The sequence below is a fragment of the Brachyhypopomus gauderio genome, chromosome 1 (assembly GCF_052324685.1).
Source record: "Brachyhypopomus gauderio isolate BG-103 chromosome 1, BGAUD_0.2, whole genome shotgun sequence".
NCBI lineage: Eukaryota > Metazoa > Chordata > Actinopteri > Gymnotiformes > Hypopomidae > Brachyhypopomus > Brachyhypopomus gauderio.
In genome coordinates, this window is record NC_135211.1 from 10,892,199 (window position 1) to 10,906,309 (window position 14,111).

General features: G+C 47.6%; 1 protein-coding gene across 1 annotated transcript; it reads left to right on the top strand.

Annotated features, from left to right (window-relative positions):
- Positions 1-5,840: 5,840 nt before the first annotated feature.
- Positions 5,841-7,914, top strand: LOC143527912 (solute carrier family 2, facilitated glucose transporter member 9-like). Its single transcript, XM_077023293.1, has 7 exons — positions 5,841-5,957; positions 6,061-6,209; positions 6,471-6,658; positions 7,161-7,271; positions 7,418-7,519; positions 7,725-7,800; positions 7,904-7,914. Exons 1-7 carry the CDS (start codon positions 5,917-5,919, stop codon positions 7,912-7,914), a joined length of 678 nt encoding a protein of 225 aa, XP_076879408.1. The 5' UTR covers positions 5,841-5,916.
- Positions 7,915-14,111: the final 6,197 nt, after the last annotated feature.

The following is a 14,111-nucleotide window of genomic DNA, read 5'->3' on the forward strand; positions in this document are numbered from 1 at the left end:
AGAGCCACCGAGGGGCTTCTGTGTCTGTGTATTCTTCCAGGCTCACCCAGGACCCTGAGGAGGAGGACCTACCGCCGCTGATCCCGCCAGCTACACATCACGACACCCCCAAGTATTTTTTGGGGGGGAGTACAAGCCACGTTGGCTTGGCGGTCCCGCCCCCCGATGACGTCAGTATGGCGGTCCCGCCCCCCGATGATGTCAGTATGGCGGCTCCGCCCCCGATGACGTCAGTATGGCGGCTCCGCCCCCCGATGACGTCAGTATGGCGGCTCCGCCCCCCGAGGACGTCAGTATGGCGGCTCCGCCCCCCGAGGACGTCAGTATGGCGGCTCCGCTCCCCGAGGACGTCGGCTTGGCGGCTCCGCTCCCCGAGGACGTCGGCTTGGTGGCTCCGTCCCCCGAGGACGTCGGCTTGGTGGCTCCGCCCCCCGAGGACGTCGGCTTGGTGGCTCCGCCCCCCGAGGACGTCGGCTTGGTGGCTCCGCCCCCTGAGGACGTCAGCCCGGTGGTTCTGCCCCCTGAGGGTGTCTCATCCATGCCGGCTCCTGTCCTCGCGACCCAGGAAGGGTCATCCGCACCGGCTCCTGTTCCCGCTGCCCGCCTGCCGGCTCCTGTGCCCGCTGCCCGCCGCCCGGCCGCGCCTGTGCCCGCTGCCCGCCGCCCGGCCGCGCCTGTGCCCGCCTGCCGGCTCCTGTTCCCGCTGCCCGTCTGCCGGCTCCTGTGCCCGCTGCCCGCCGCCCGGCCGCGCCTGTGCCCGCTGCCCGCCGCCCGGCCGCGCCTGTGCCCGCCTGCCGGCTCCTGTTCCCGCTGCCCGTCTGCCGGCTCCTGTGCCCGCTGCCCGCCGCCCGGCCGCACCTGTGCCCGCTGCCCGCCGCCCGGCCGCGCCTGTGTCCCCAGAGACTGTGCTGCCCTCTATTGGGTCTGGACTCTTTGTGCCCCCTGCTCTGCCCCTGTCTCTTTGTCCATGTTCCCCTTGCTCCCATGTTCTGTCCCTGGTTTTGTGTTGGTCCCAGTTCCTGTGTGTGTACCTGTTCGTGTCCTCGTACCCGTCCCTGTGTCTGTGTCTGGTCGTTTCCTCCAGGTCCCTGTCCCCGTGTCTGTTTCCCAAGTCCTGACCCACTTTATTCCTGTCCCGGTCTCAGTAGTCCACGCCGTGTTTGCCTCTGTCCTTGTCTCTGCCCTGCCCCCTGGCCCCACTCCTGTGTCTGTTCCCAATCCTGTCCCGTCCAGCCCTGCTCCCGTGCCTCGCCCGGTCCCTGCCTGTGTTGCCATTCCCCGGCCCAGCTCATGGCCAGCCTCCATGTCCCCTGTCTTTGTCCCTGCCATGCCCCAGGCCCCATGTCCTGTTCTGCCCGGTCCTGTCCCTCTGGTCTGTCCTGTGTCTGCTGTTCCTGTCCCTCGCCGTGTGCCATAGTTCCCTGTCCTGTCCTGTCCTGGTCGGTGTCCCTGTCCTGTCTGCCCTTGCGTGCCCCACGGAGTGGCACGCTTTGAGGGGGGGTTCTGTCACGTAGGGCAACGCCCCCTCTCGTAGCTGTCACTCTGGGTTCCCTCATGTCCGTGTTCCCTGCCTGTTTGTCCCGCCCTGCTCGTTTATTTTGATGATTCCTCGTTTGTAACCACGCCCCTGTGTCATTGTCATCACCTGTCCCTAGTTTAGTTCTGTGTATAAATGTCCCTGTGTCTCCCATGTCCGTATCGGTCTTTTTGTTCCTACCTGTTCATTTGTATATGCCTGCTTGTGAGTTTACGCCGCCGTGTTATTTGTCTTCCGTGTGTTTTGCCTGTTCTCCCGTTCTTAGTCTGCCTTGTTGTTTCCCGTGCCCGTTACCATGTCTGTTCATGTTTCGTATCCTGATTGCCTGCCCGGTTTGACCCATGCCTGTTACATCGACGCTGCTTTTGGAATTTCCTGTAATAAATCTCGCTCTCCTCAGCGTTTGTGTCCGCCTACCTGTTCTGCGCTTCGCAGACCGTTACAACCGGGCATTTATTGTAGCTTGCTTGGTGGTTACAAAGCAAATGGGTGGCCGTGCTAGAACAAGGAAAAATGACGAGAGAGAACTTGGGGTTTAGGATTTGTGATCCAAGAGCGCAGAACGCAGCTCAAACCTGGGACTGTGGACGATATACTGTTCCTGCGCAGTAACCTAGGATAGATTTGTGAACCTATGCGATTTTATTTAGTTGTTATACTGGCATTTGTTCCCTCTCGTTTTGCAGTTGCTAATTTTAGATAGGAATAGCCATACTGTTCCTGCACAGCAACCATATTTTATTTTGTGTTGTACTGACGTTTTTTCAGAGGCGCATTGAAAAATAAAGTGCTCTATAGGAATACTTTCGATTTGTGTGATTTTTCACGGGCACGGGTGGGTAACGGGTAGAATATTAACGGGTCCGGGGGGGTACGGATTTAACTTTGAAATAGCCACGGGTTCGCGGGCGGGTGGGTGCTGTACTCTGCGGATATGGGTGGGTACGGGTCTCAAAAATCGGACCCGTGCAGGACTCTACCTGAGGGTCGTTTGTTCGTCTATATATGTCTTGTCTTTGTACCAGTTGACTGCTGGTTATTATATCCTTAATTCGGATCAGTTCACGGGTTTTGGTTTGCGCAATTTACATATTAAACCATCCTATTTCCCTGAGACTTGGCATGATCGCTTCCATTTATTTTCGCTCACCCTACCCGTCACAGTCATACAGTGACCATAGACAAACATAATCAGCTCATAGCCATGCTTTGACCATAGACAAACATAATCAGAAGAATGATAACAGACTTAATGCAGTCACAAGATGCCACCTTTGCCACCCGGACATGCGGTGAGCTACTTTGTGACAACTGTTGGAGTAAAAATGCAGCATTTGAATACATTTCAGTTTGCCTTTTGACACAGTTCATTAAGGAGTTCATAAACAGCAGCTGGACACAGCGGTATGGTGGCGCTCCAGGTTATTCGCTCACCCTACCCGTCACAGAATAACCAGCCACCCTTCGGAAGCCGCCAGTCTCCAGTCTCCTTTGCTTTCTCCTTCGTTCGTGGTCATGTCTCGTGGTAAGTGTTTGTCTGCGTGGTGTTTTGTGTGAAGAGCTTCGCTGTGCTTATGTGTTTTGTGTATGTGTGTAGCACGGCGAGGACCAGGGCAGTCTGCCCTGGGAAAGCTCTTCCTGTACATTGTCTGTCTGAAGAGTTTCGCCGTGCATTAGTGTTGTGAGTGGCACGGCGAAGACCGGGGCGTCTTCCCCGGGAAACTCTTCATGTTGTGTGAGTGTAAAGTGTGTACGTGTGAACGGGCGTCTGGATCAGTGTGCGTGCTCGTGGTGTTGAATGTTCAATGTTTTGTGTAAAGCGCGGAAGCCGCTCCTCACTGTCGCCTCGCTCCTCGTTGTGTTGTGTTTCATGTGGGGAGTGACTGCGAACATGAGCGGCGCGTCCGTTCGTCGTCTGTACACCGTTTTTGTCTAGTCTTTGCGTGTGTTGTTCTCGCGTGCCTGTGATATGTTGTATGTAATTCCACACATGCTCCTCCCCCTTGAGTGTGTGTTGGGGGTGGACCAGTGATGGTCCCGTACCACGGGGAGTGGCACGGAGGGCGTCGCTCCTGAGGGAGGCCCTGACCAGGAACGTGGGGGGTTCTCCTGAGCAGGTGGAGGTCCCCTGCTAAGACGGAGACCCCTCCCCCATTGTAAGGGGGATCAGGGCAGTGCGCGTCTATGTTTTGTGTTGGTGTGTGTGGGTGTGTGTGTGCATTTTGTGTTTTATGTGCAGGTGCTTCTCCCTGGCGGTGGATCGTGGCAGTCCTGGACCTTGTGGGGGTCTTCAGCTGGCAGGAGCCCCCTTATGTTGTGGGGTGACCGGAGCCCGGTCGGAAAGAGCCCCTCCCTAGAGGGCTGGGGCCCCCGGATGTTTGGGGACGATAGGGCTCTGGTCCGAAGAGCTCCTGCTGAAGATGGAGATCCTCCCTCCTGCTCGGGGTGACCAGGAGGCCATTGGGGGCTGTTCCCCAGCCCGCGATAAGGGTGCTCTGGGCCTCGGTCTCTGGCGCTCCTGGGTTTGGTGGAGGAGTCCACCTCGTAAAGTCAGGCCCTGGCTGGGGCTGACTCCCCAGGAGGCTGGGGTGGCCCCTAGCAGAAGGCAGGGGCCAGCTCCGGGAGGAGGTAGGTCCAGGAGGTGACTTAGCCACGCCCCAGGGAGGTAACCTGCACACATACACCCCGGACGGACACGGAGCCGTGGCCCGCCGTCCTCGCACCTGTGGGGCTATGCGGCTTAAGGCCGGTTAGGGCGTGAGGGCCCTGTGACCGACCGGGGCGTGGTTTTGTCTTGTGGACGGCCCAGTCGGTCCAGGGTCCCGCCCAGGTAGGCGAGCTAACCTGTGTTTGTGTTTTGTGTTTCAGCTCCGGGACTACAGGGGGTGTGTCCCTTGTCCCTGCCTGCCTGCCCCTTTGTTTTGTGTGCTGCTGCTGTAGGCCGCACAGCCGGTGGAGGGGAGTGCGGCTTGGAGGGGGGATCTGTCACGGTACGGCGGCCCCCTACTGGTCACCCCCGTCTACAGCAGCAGCTTGTCCTGTGGGTGTGGCGTTGTGTTCGTCCCTCAGGTGGGCGGAGCCCGCAATCCGTCTCACCTGAGGGTCGTTTGTTCGTCTATATATGTCTTGTCTTTGTACCAGTTGACTGCTGGTTATTATATCCTTAATTCGGATCAGTTCACGGGTTTTGGTTTGCGCACTTTACATATTAAACCATCCTATTTCCCTGAGACTTGGCGTGATCGCTTCCATTTATTTTCGCTCACCCTACCCGTCACAGTCATACAGTGACCATAGACAAACATAATCAGCTCATAGCCATGCTTTGACCATAGACAAACAATCAGTAGAATGATAACAGACTTAATGCAGTCACAAGATGCCACCTTTGCCACCCGGACATGCGGTGAGCTACTTTGTGACAACTGTTGGAGTAAAAATGCAGCATTTGAATACATTTCAGTTTGCCTTTTGACACAGTTCATTAAGGAGTTCATAAACAGCAGCTGGACACAGCGGTATGGTGGCGCTCCAGGAGAGAACTTGACCAGAATGGTCTGGTCTGCTGTGGTGTCCTCGTTTGCTTTAGGTGGACTCTTTGGTGCCATCAGTGTCCGGTGGGTCACCAACTACCTGGGCAGGTGAGAGTTCCTACGTTTCTTAAACTCGTTTCTTCTAGTTTATTGATCAGTGCTTAAAAGTGAGTTATGATGAGTAGGTTAAAAGGGTACGTTATAAGGGGCAGGTAGAATAACACTGTGTGCCTTATAATCATTGTTTCTCAATGTATCGCAAAGGTTATTAGTTACCGTAATTGTTAGCTAATTGTACAGTATGACAATAGAGTTCAGTAATAAAAATTGCAGAATAACTTTACTTGCAGAGCTGATGAAGTACTTCTGTCTGAAACATCCTGTTTCTTCTATGCATAAGTAAACACTCATTATAACTAATATAAACTCTTTTATTCACAGAAAGAGGGCCATGCTCTGGAACAATGTGATCAACATTGTAGCTTCAGCCATCATGTGCACATGCAGAGCTGCAAACTCGTTTGAGATTATCATGCTGTCTCGTTTCTTGTTTGGTTTAGCCACAGGTAACTCTCTACAGCTGACATAGCTAGAGACAGTCTTGTTCAATAACACTAATACAAGTGATGCAGTCTTTTCATATCCCACATATAATAATGTATAATAATCTTTTCATATCCCACATATATATGTGATATAATCATCGAAGATGGTGAACACTTTAATCTTTAATAATGGAAATACTGATCTTGATTAGGGTTCGGTGGGAACATCCATGTTCTCTACCTGGGAGAGAGCTCACCCAAGGAGATCAGAGGGGTCGTGACCCTTACTGTTGCTACGTTCATGGCCATTGGAAAGCTGACGGGACAGATCATGGGCCTGAGGTGAAGTATAATGTTAGTTAATGTTAGTACAATGCCGTTTCTGTTTATCCCCCTGTGGAGTTTAGTTTCAACTTTAACACTATCTAATGTGCTACCCACACAGTGAGCTCCTGGGCCGGGAGGAGTTCTGGAATATTCTGCTCTGTGTTCCAGCATTTTTCTCCCTGATTCAGATGCTAACGTTGCCTTTCTTCCCTGAAGCACCAAGATACTTACTGATAGAGAAAGAGGACACTGAACAATGTAGAAAAGGTACAAATCTACATACATAATTTTACCATGCCTGTTTTAAATGTTTATATAAATGTTTGTTAAATGTTTAGGGGGGTCTGGCAATCGAAACCACAACCATCTGGTCACAAGGCCAGGTCTCTAACCACCAGTGTGTGTGTGTTTGTGCGTGTGTGTGTTTGTGCGTGTGTGTGTGTTTGTGCGTGTGTGTGCGTTTGTGCGTGTGTTTGTGCATGTGTGTGTGTGTGTGTGTGTGTGTGTGCGTGTGTGTGTGTGTTGCAGCGCTGCAGTGTCTGTGGGGACCTGGAGAGTATGAGAAGGAGATTGAGGAGATGTTGGAGGAGCAGGCGTCTCTGAAAGGAGAGCGGAGTAAGACTCTACAGGAGCTGCTGAGGGACAAGAGTGTACGCTGGCAGCTCCTCACTCTGCTGGTCCTGAATGAAGGCATCCAACTCTGCGGCATTTCAGGGGTAAACTGCAAAAATTAAACATTACAGTATTTAGTTAAGCAGTCATAGTCGTAGTGGTGGTAATCATTTACTGACTGTTATGTCACAGGAATAAACATTTTCCCTCTGTGCATCTCTACATGCAATCACATGCTTTGCATGATTGGACTTCATATATTCTATTTATATTATTTTTTTAAATGCAACTCTTGGGTTTTGAATGTGAAGCAGTTTGTGCTATATTAATTTGTTACAGTTTGAATTTCAATAGCAGTGCTACCACATTACAAACAAAGCAACCATATTACGAACAATACAACCATAATATGAACAATGCAACCATATTAAGAATAATGCAAAATTAGTTGTGAGCAGTGCGGCTAGTTAGCAGTAGTGCCACTCTACTACAGGATTTAGGGGTGCCACTTTAAATCTAACAGTGTTAGTGGGCCTATATGTATGGAATTCTGAACAAAAAGCACCATATATTCGTTTTCAGTACGTTGAAATATTCCTCCCACAGATCAGCGTGTTTTCATTCAGCATCTTCCAGGAAGCAGGGATTCCAGTGGACAAGATCCGTTATGTCACCCTGGGAGTGGGGATGTCAGAAATCTTTACCAACATCACATGTGTGAGTTCTAGAATTTCTCCTGAACCTGAGAATCCTGAACTTGCGCCATTGTGTTTGTGTTGATCAACAGTTCAGAAGGTAATCAATAAAGAGCCAAAAAGATTGATTACAAAAATATTGATTCTGAGTAAGATGTTTGTGCACAGGGTCTGCTGATTGACCGGGTAGAGAGGAGAGTGCTTCTGTGGGCATGTTTTGGTGCTAAGGCAGCCCTCATGGCTTTGATCACCATCACGCTTCAACTAAAGGTGACCAAAACGGCTTCATTCAGTAGCCACACTGATACTCACATAATTTAAAGATGTTAAATATGTTGTTTAACTGACATTAGAAATATATTAGGCTAAAAGAGTCAGAGTTTGATCAAGTGCACCTCGTGTTTAAGACATTGACACCAGAGTTCATAGCTCCACAAAGATCCATGCCTCTGATTTTGATCTCTTGCCTTACTAGGACTACGCTTCCTGGATTCCATACAGCACTGTTGGATTCATATTTCTTTTTATCATCTTTTATGGAGCAGGACCAGGTAAGATAATACACAAATATCACAGGAATAATCCAATGAAAAACGTACACAATTTACAATTGCAGTCGATCAGCCTAGACAAGGTTGGTATTTCTGTTATCAGTTCAGCATTGAATCCGTAAGGTACATGTTGCTAGCAACCATTTCACCCAAATTGTTAAAATACACAACAAAATCTTCATATACTTGATACAAAACAGTATTAATCTCATCTCATCTAAAATGGCTTGGATAGTCCATATTTAAAAGTGGAACGATCATCAACTGGTCTGTGATTCCGGTTGCCCAGGATGGATGCTCCTGTAGTGTTATAGCATTCAGCATTGAGGTGAAGTCGTGTAATCTTCATGTAATATGCAGTAAGTCACCACCACCAAGCCTGTGTGACATTATTTAAAGACTGCACATGGTTTAATAACAAACATCAGGTGAACACGTCTTGGCTGTTGGACTATTTTTAAAATAAGTGGACAATTTTTGACAAAGTGGACAAATCATTGCTTCAGCCCCATCCACTGATGATAATGTGTGAATATCTTCACTTCAGTTATGTCATAAAGGACAAATGTGTCATGAATGTCTTTGACAGCTGGTGTAGCTCCACCCCTGAGCCACGAGATGTTTGTCCAGTCATATCGGTCCGCTGCATTTGTGGTCAGTGGATTTCTCGTATGGGCAAACTTTTCCATATTTGGATTAATTTCTCCCTTCCTTCTAGTAAGTTTATTACGTAACCACAGTAACAACACAACTGCATGTCAACATCCCATTATTACAGGCAATAAGGGAACTGGATGTATTCCTTAGTACTCCTGCACAGACACACTAGACAGACTGGTGTACTTATTCAAGCCCTTGAAAATTATTTACCCTACTGAATTCAGTAATGTTCAAAAAAACAAAGTAAAACCACCTCACAGCAGGATCGTTATTCTTTTACTAACTTCCAGAAGGCCAAAGGCAAAGCTCTACAACCCTGATTCAAGCAGGAGTTGATGAAACAGTTTACTTAGTGCAGCATACGGTGAAATAGGGAGTTTTTCCCCGCCACTGTCGCCTTTGGCTTGCTCATTAGGGATCTGGACCCATATGATTGTAAAGCTGCTTTGTGACAACGTGTGTTGTGAAAAGCGCTATATAAATAAATTTGACTTTGAATTTGACTTTGAAATCACATGCTAAAATACGACAGCAAGTAACTGTCTAGCCAAAATTCATAATTCTAGCTATAATGGTTCCTGCATATTCCATCTAATCATTATTTGGTGTCTTCTGAAAATTTGTATATGCACTTATGTATAAGGAAATGCAACAAAGTAAAAAAAAAAACAGCTGTGCAGACATACAAAAGCTCATACGTTGGATAAACTCCAGGGATAAAGTACAGACATAAACCTCAGGAATAAAGAGATAATTGAACATGGGGTTGCTGCAGTACAGGGGTGCCCATTATGTCGATCGCGAAGGAAGTGTGGGTAGATCGCATGACATTACAAAGTAGTGGATGAATGAAAGGCTATCGTCCATCTGCACTGACGGTTGTATTTTGATTGACATACATGGTAGCCAATCTGACGTGTGTGTTCCCCCCCGTCAACGATCGACACACATCGTGCCCATCCCCCGGTCAACGATCGACACACGCCACTAAAAAATAAATAAGTAGATCTTTCGGTCATCTTATAAGTAGATCGCAAGCTGAAAACTTGTGGGCACCCCTGCTGTAGTAGCTATACAGTATGTGGTACAGAAGAGCTCAACCATTGAAAATCTGATATGTTGCTGTCTTGTGTTCCTCAGGCTGAGCTGAAGTCCCTCACCTTCCTCCTCTTCTCGTTTGTGTTTGGCTGCATCTGTCTTCTTCTTCATCATCCTACCAGAAACAAAAGGCAAAACTCCACTTGAGATCTCAGAGGACTTTAGAAATATCAGAGTATGTGGCTCTCCAACCAAAGACATATGCTTGGAGTCAAAGCTGTGAAAACAACCTGCTAAACACTTCACATATGGAAAACAACTCGTTAAACACTACAGATATGGAATGGAACATTATACAGGCCTTCGTCACTTTTCCTCTTGTCCGTATATGCAGTGTAGGTATTCCAGTAGATGGCCATGAGATGTAAAGAAAAAAAATTATTGATACTAATGTTCTTAATCACTACGTTAGTATTAATGCTAGCCTATTAAAGAAACTCCAGAATGTGCATTGTATGAACACACACCCTGTTTACACCTGGCAATAACATGTCTTGGGTGATCTGATCACAAACGAATGCCGCTTACAACTGCATTTTGAATGCGTCTTAAGTGACCACTTATGAAAAGATCTGATTGCTTTCAGACAGAAATGTCCTATTCATCCTTACTCGTGTTCCAGTATGGGGTTTCCCAAACTTTTCAGTCATCTATTTGATTGCTAGGAATGAATTTAGGAATGAAAAGAGGCCTGAAAGAGACCTAGCAAAGAAAGCAGTGCTCTTCTGCAAGAGCATCTTTGTTGTCTTAAAGTAGTATGGTAAAAGGTACAGTTCATTCAGATTTCTTAATTTATTTATTAAGAATTAAAATAAAATCTCAAGGGATTCAGTTGTAGGTTGCAATGACATACATTGGCATAGCAATACTTAATTACTTTCTGTTAGTACAAAACAGAGAAAAACATTAATATTTTGTGTACTAGCCTGCCAAATCCTTACTGTTAAGACTGTACTGTATATAATAAAAATACATAGTATAGTATTAGTGTTTAGTTTACAGCAGGGATGCCCTATGTTCTTCTATGCCCTTATAGTCTAGTGCTTAACATACAAAGCGATTTCCAAACTCATTATTTTCATTTTCATAATTGTTGCATAATTATTTTCTGGCTTGGGAATTACGCTGAGAAGCTACAAATATGCAGGTGTTTATTTATTTATTTTTATTTTCAGTAAAATCGCTGTCGGACTAGCCTGAATGCATGAAGGACATGTTTGCTTATTTATAAGATTTAAATTGACATCAAAATGCTATGTAAGTACAGGCATGAACGTTGGAAAAAAAAAAACACTGAAGACAGTCCAGTCAAACTTTTGTGCATGTCAGATTTTTACAGATGTTGTAAACACTAACAATGGCTATATGATATGGCTATGCGATATTTACATGTTGTAGCCTACTATGTGCTGGTGTGTGCTTGACTCATACAGCTCTGATGTTGATGCTTGACAATAAACATACCGACTTTGTTAGGCAGTCCCTCTATTGCATGATGTTGCCATATTACAACAATTACTTTATCTTGGATTTAATGAAAGTCTAAATATAAAATCCATGTTACTATTTAATTGAGGGTGGGGGGACTTCTACTTTGACAAGAACACTAACTTTTAACTGTAATGTTTTGGTGAAAGCAACGGACGAGACAGAATCCTCTTTCCAGACGTTACGTTTATTACACTAATTGCGCAGACAGCGCACATAAAACACATTTACACTGAACGTGCATCACACAAACCCCTCCTTTTGGGTGTGTGTTTACGTCGTCTGCGTCTACTAGTCTGCGTCAGTGGATCTCCGTGGGTGCGGTTACGTCTTGTAATGATTCGTCTCACCTGTGGCTCGTCTCGTTATCACGTGGGGATTATGTGGTTTGTCTACTTAATGTTCGTTCGCGCAGTGTCCTGTGCTCGTCGTTGTCTGAGTGAAACACGTGTTTCAGTGTTTCATGTGCGCTGTCTGCGCTATTTGTTCTATTAAACGTTACGTCCGTTCAAGTCCAGAAGGATTCTCTGTCTCGATTTTTCGCCATGCTCCGGACGTGACAGAAGTAGGCTATTCTGAGACTTACAGTTGTATGCTTACAACTTTTTATTACATTTAAAATGAGAAAAAACACTTTTATTTACATTTTGTTATTCCCTAAGCCTAATTCTAACCCTAACATTTTTTAACTGCAACATTATCTTGATTATAAATATCACCACTGGAAAGCATAGGAATTGTAGACTGCATTTTGGCTGTATAGCCAGTTTACATATTGTAACGTATTGATCAGGCAGAGAGGGATCCAAATGCGAAAGAATACGGCTTTTATTGAAATGAGACACTGGTACAGAAACAGGCATGTGTATCACTAACACTGGGATCAGTAGCAACAGCGTTTTCTTGGTGTGGTCAGGATGGTCCAGGGTCATAATGGGGGAGCAGAAGTCAGGAGGTACAGAGGGACTAGGCAGGAGACAAGGTCGGGGACGTAATCGAGGGTCAGAACACAGGAGAGCAGACAGGTAATCGAAAGGCTTGGTATGCGGCATGTGTCGGCAATACTTCGCGACTAGGAAGTGGAATGTGGGCGTGTAAGTATAGATACAGGGGGTCGTGGTGATGAGCGTCAGGTGAGGCTGGTTAGGTGGAGATCAGGTGGCATTCCTTACAACATATGATGCTTTCTTCCTCAGAAATGGTGAAATCTTCTATGTTAGAGAGAAGGTGAACAGGATAGAGTTGCTCTTCCACAAGAACAGAATGAGGATGAACTAGTGAGCAGTGATGAGGAGTTGGTGTGAACCTGAATAAGAGTTGTAACAGGTTAGAGTCAAGTTCAGACACAGAGGCAGAACCAGAAGAAACAGGTAGAGGTATTTTATTTTAAAAGTAATAAATGTTTCATATATTATGACATTCTGTCACAATCATTTATATCATGATTCTTTATTTTACATTTCACCAGGTGGGCAAGTCATTTCTATGACTGCACATTCTTGCCATATGGCAACAATTTATCCCCCTAATTTTATTTTATTTTTAATTTCCATTAAAAAGCATTTTTACATAGTTAAAACACATTAAAACATTTTTATCATGGTTAAGTAATAAGTCGTGCAATAGAGGGTTAAGAAAATTATTGCATACATTGTTCTGAAAGATCAAGGGTGAAGGTCATCTGAATTTTCTCTGCCTCTGCATTTGTACTATATTGTATAATCAGGACTGTAACATTCTGCGTAGCGCAGTACGCAGTAGTACAAGAACAACAGACATTTTTTGGGGGAGATTCACATTTACATTCAGCACTTTTATTCAAAATAGAAGCTAGAACGGTAAGCAGTCTGTAAGGAGGAAATGAGGCTAAGGACCCTGGAGAATGTGTGGTAATATCATTACTGATGTCACGTTGAGGACCCCGGCCCCTCCCTTTTGGGCGTGTGTCAACGTTGTCCACGTGCTTTGTCTGCGTCAGTGGATATCCGTGGTTAGGGTTTTGTCGTGTGATTAATAAGTCTCACCTGTGAATCGTCTCGTGATCACGTGGGGCTAATGTGGTTTGTCTATTTAATGTGCGCTCGCGCAGTGTCCTGTGCTCGTCGTTGTCTACAGTCTGCATGTTGTGTGCTGTGTGTGAGTGTTTATCATGCGCTGATTGCGCAATACCTGTTGTTAAAAATAAAGTGACTGTGAGCGAACAACCGGACTCGTGTCTCGTCCGTCTCTCTGGCGCCACCGTCACAGAACGATGAGCCGTCTGAGACACCAGGAAGATGCCAGGCTATACGACTCGGCCGAAAAAGAGTCAGCACCCCAGTAAGCGGCATCACCGTGCTTCTTCCCCTCCACCGCGCCGAGACGCCGTCCCTACACCGGAGCAGCTGGAGTCGGACCGGGTGTGCTCGTTCATGCTACGCGGGGTTCAAGTGACCGAAGATCCCGCGTTAAAAGAGGAGCTCTACCAGGGAGTGGTGCGCATGTGGAGGAAGCGAAACCCCTCTCCTTCCCGCGCCCTCTCTCCTCAGAGGGTGGGCGCCTGCACAGTCGGCGCCACCGCGTCGACCCCGGAGGAGGAGTTTGGAGAGGGGGAGTCCGAGGAGGAGTCAGAAGAGGAGGAGTACCGCCCTCCACCTGTGGGCCCTTCTCCCAGCGCGGGCTTTATTTTACTCCGCTCCCACCATCGACTATGTTGGGGAGGGGGAAGAGGATGAGGAGTACCCTCAGTCCATCTGCGACGACACCACCGTCGACTATGCTGAGGATTACCCTCCGTCCATCTACGGTGAAGAGGAGGAGGAGTCAGAAGAGGAGGACTACCTCCCTCCGCCTGTAGGTCCCTCTCCCAGGGTACAGAAGGACGATGCGTCCACCGTGGATTACGGTGCAGAGGACTATTCCCCGTCCGTGAGGTCTGGTGTATCGGAGAGCGACCCCTACACGGAGGATGAGGAAGAGAGCCTTCCCTCCTCCGTGGGGACTGTAAAGGGGCGGAGGACTCCGGGGGAGAATGCGTCCTCCAGGTCTTCCAGGGCCAGCCCCATGGACTGTTCCTGGGGTGAGAG

Bases quoted from the DNA above. Each gene is read 5' to 3' on its own strand.
- LOC143527912 (XM_077023293.1), top strand. From the start codon at position 5,917: ATGGCCATTGGAAAGCTGACGGGACAGATCATGGGCCTGAG. The intron at 7,272-7,417 runs GTGAGTTCTAGA...GTTTGTGCACAG, and splicing joins TCTTTACCAACATCACATGT to GGTCTGCTGATTGACCGGGT. The intron at 7,520-7,724 runs GTGACCAAAACG...TTGCCTTACTAG, and splicing joins CCATCACGCTTCAACTAAAG to GACTACGCTTCCTGGATTCC.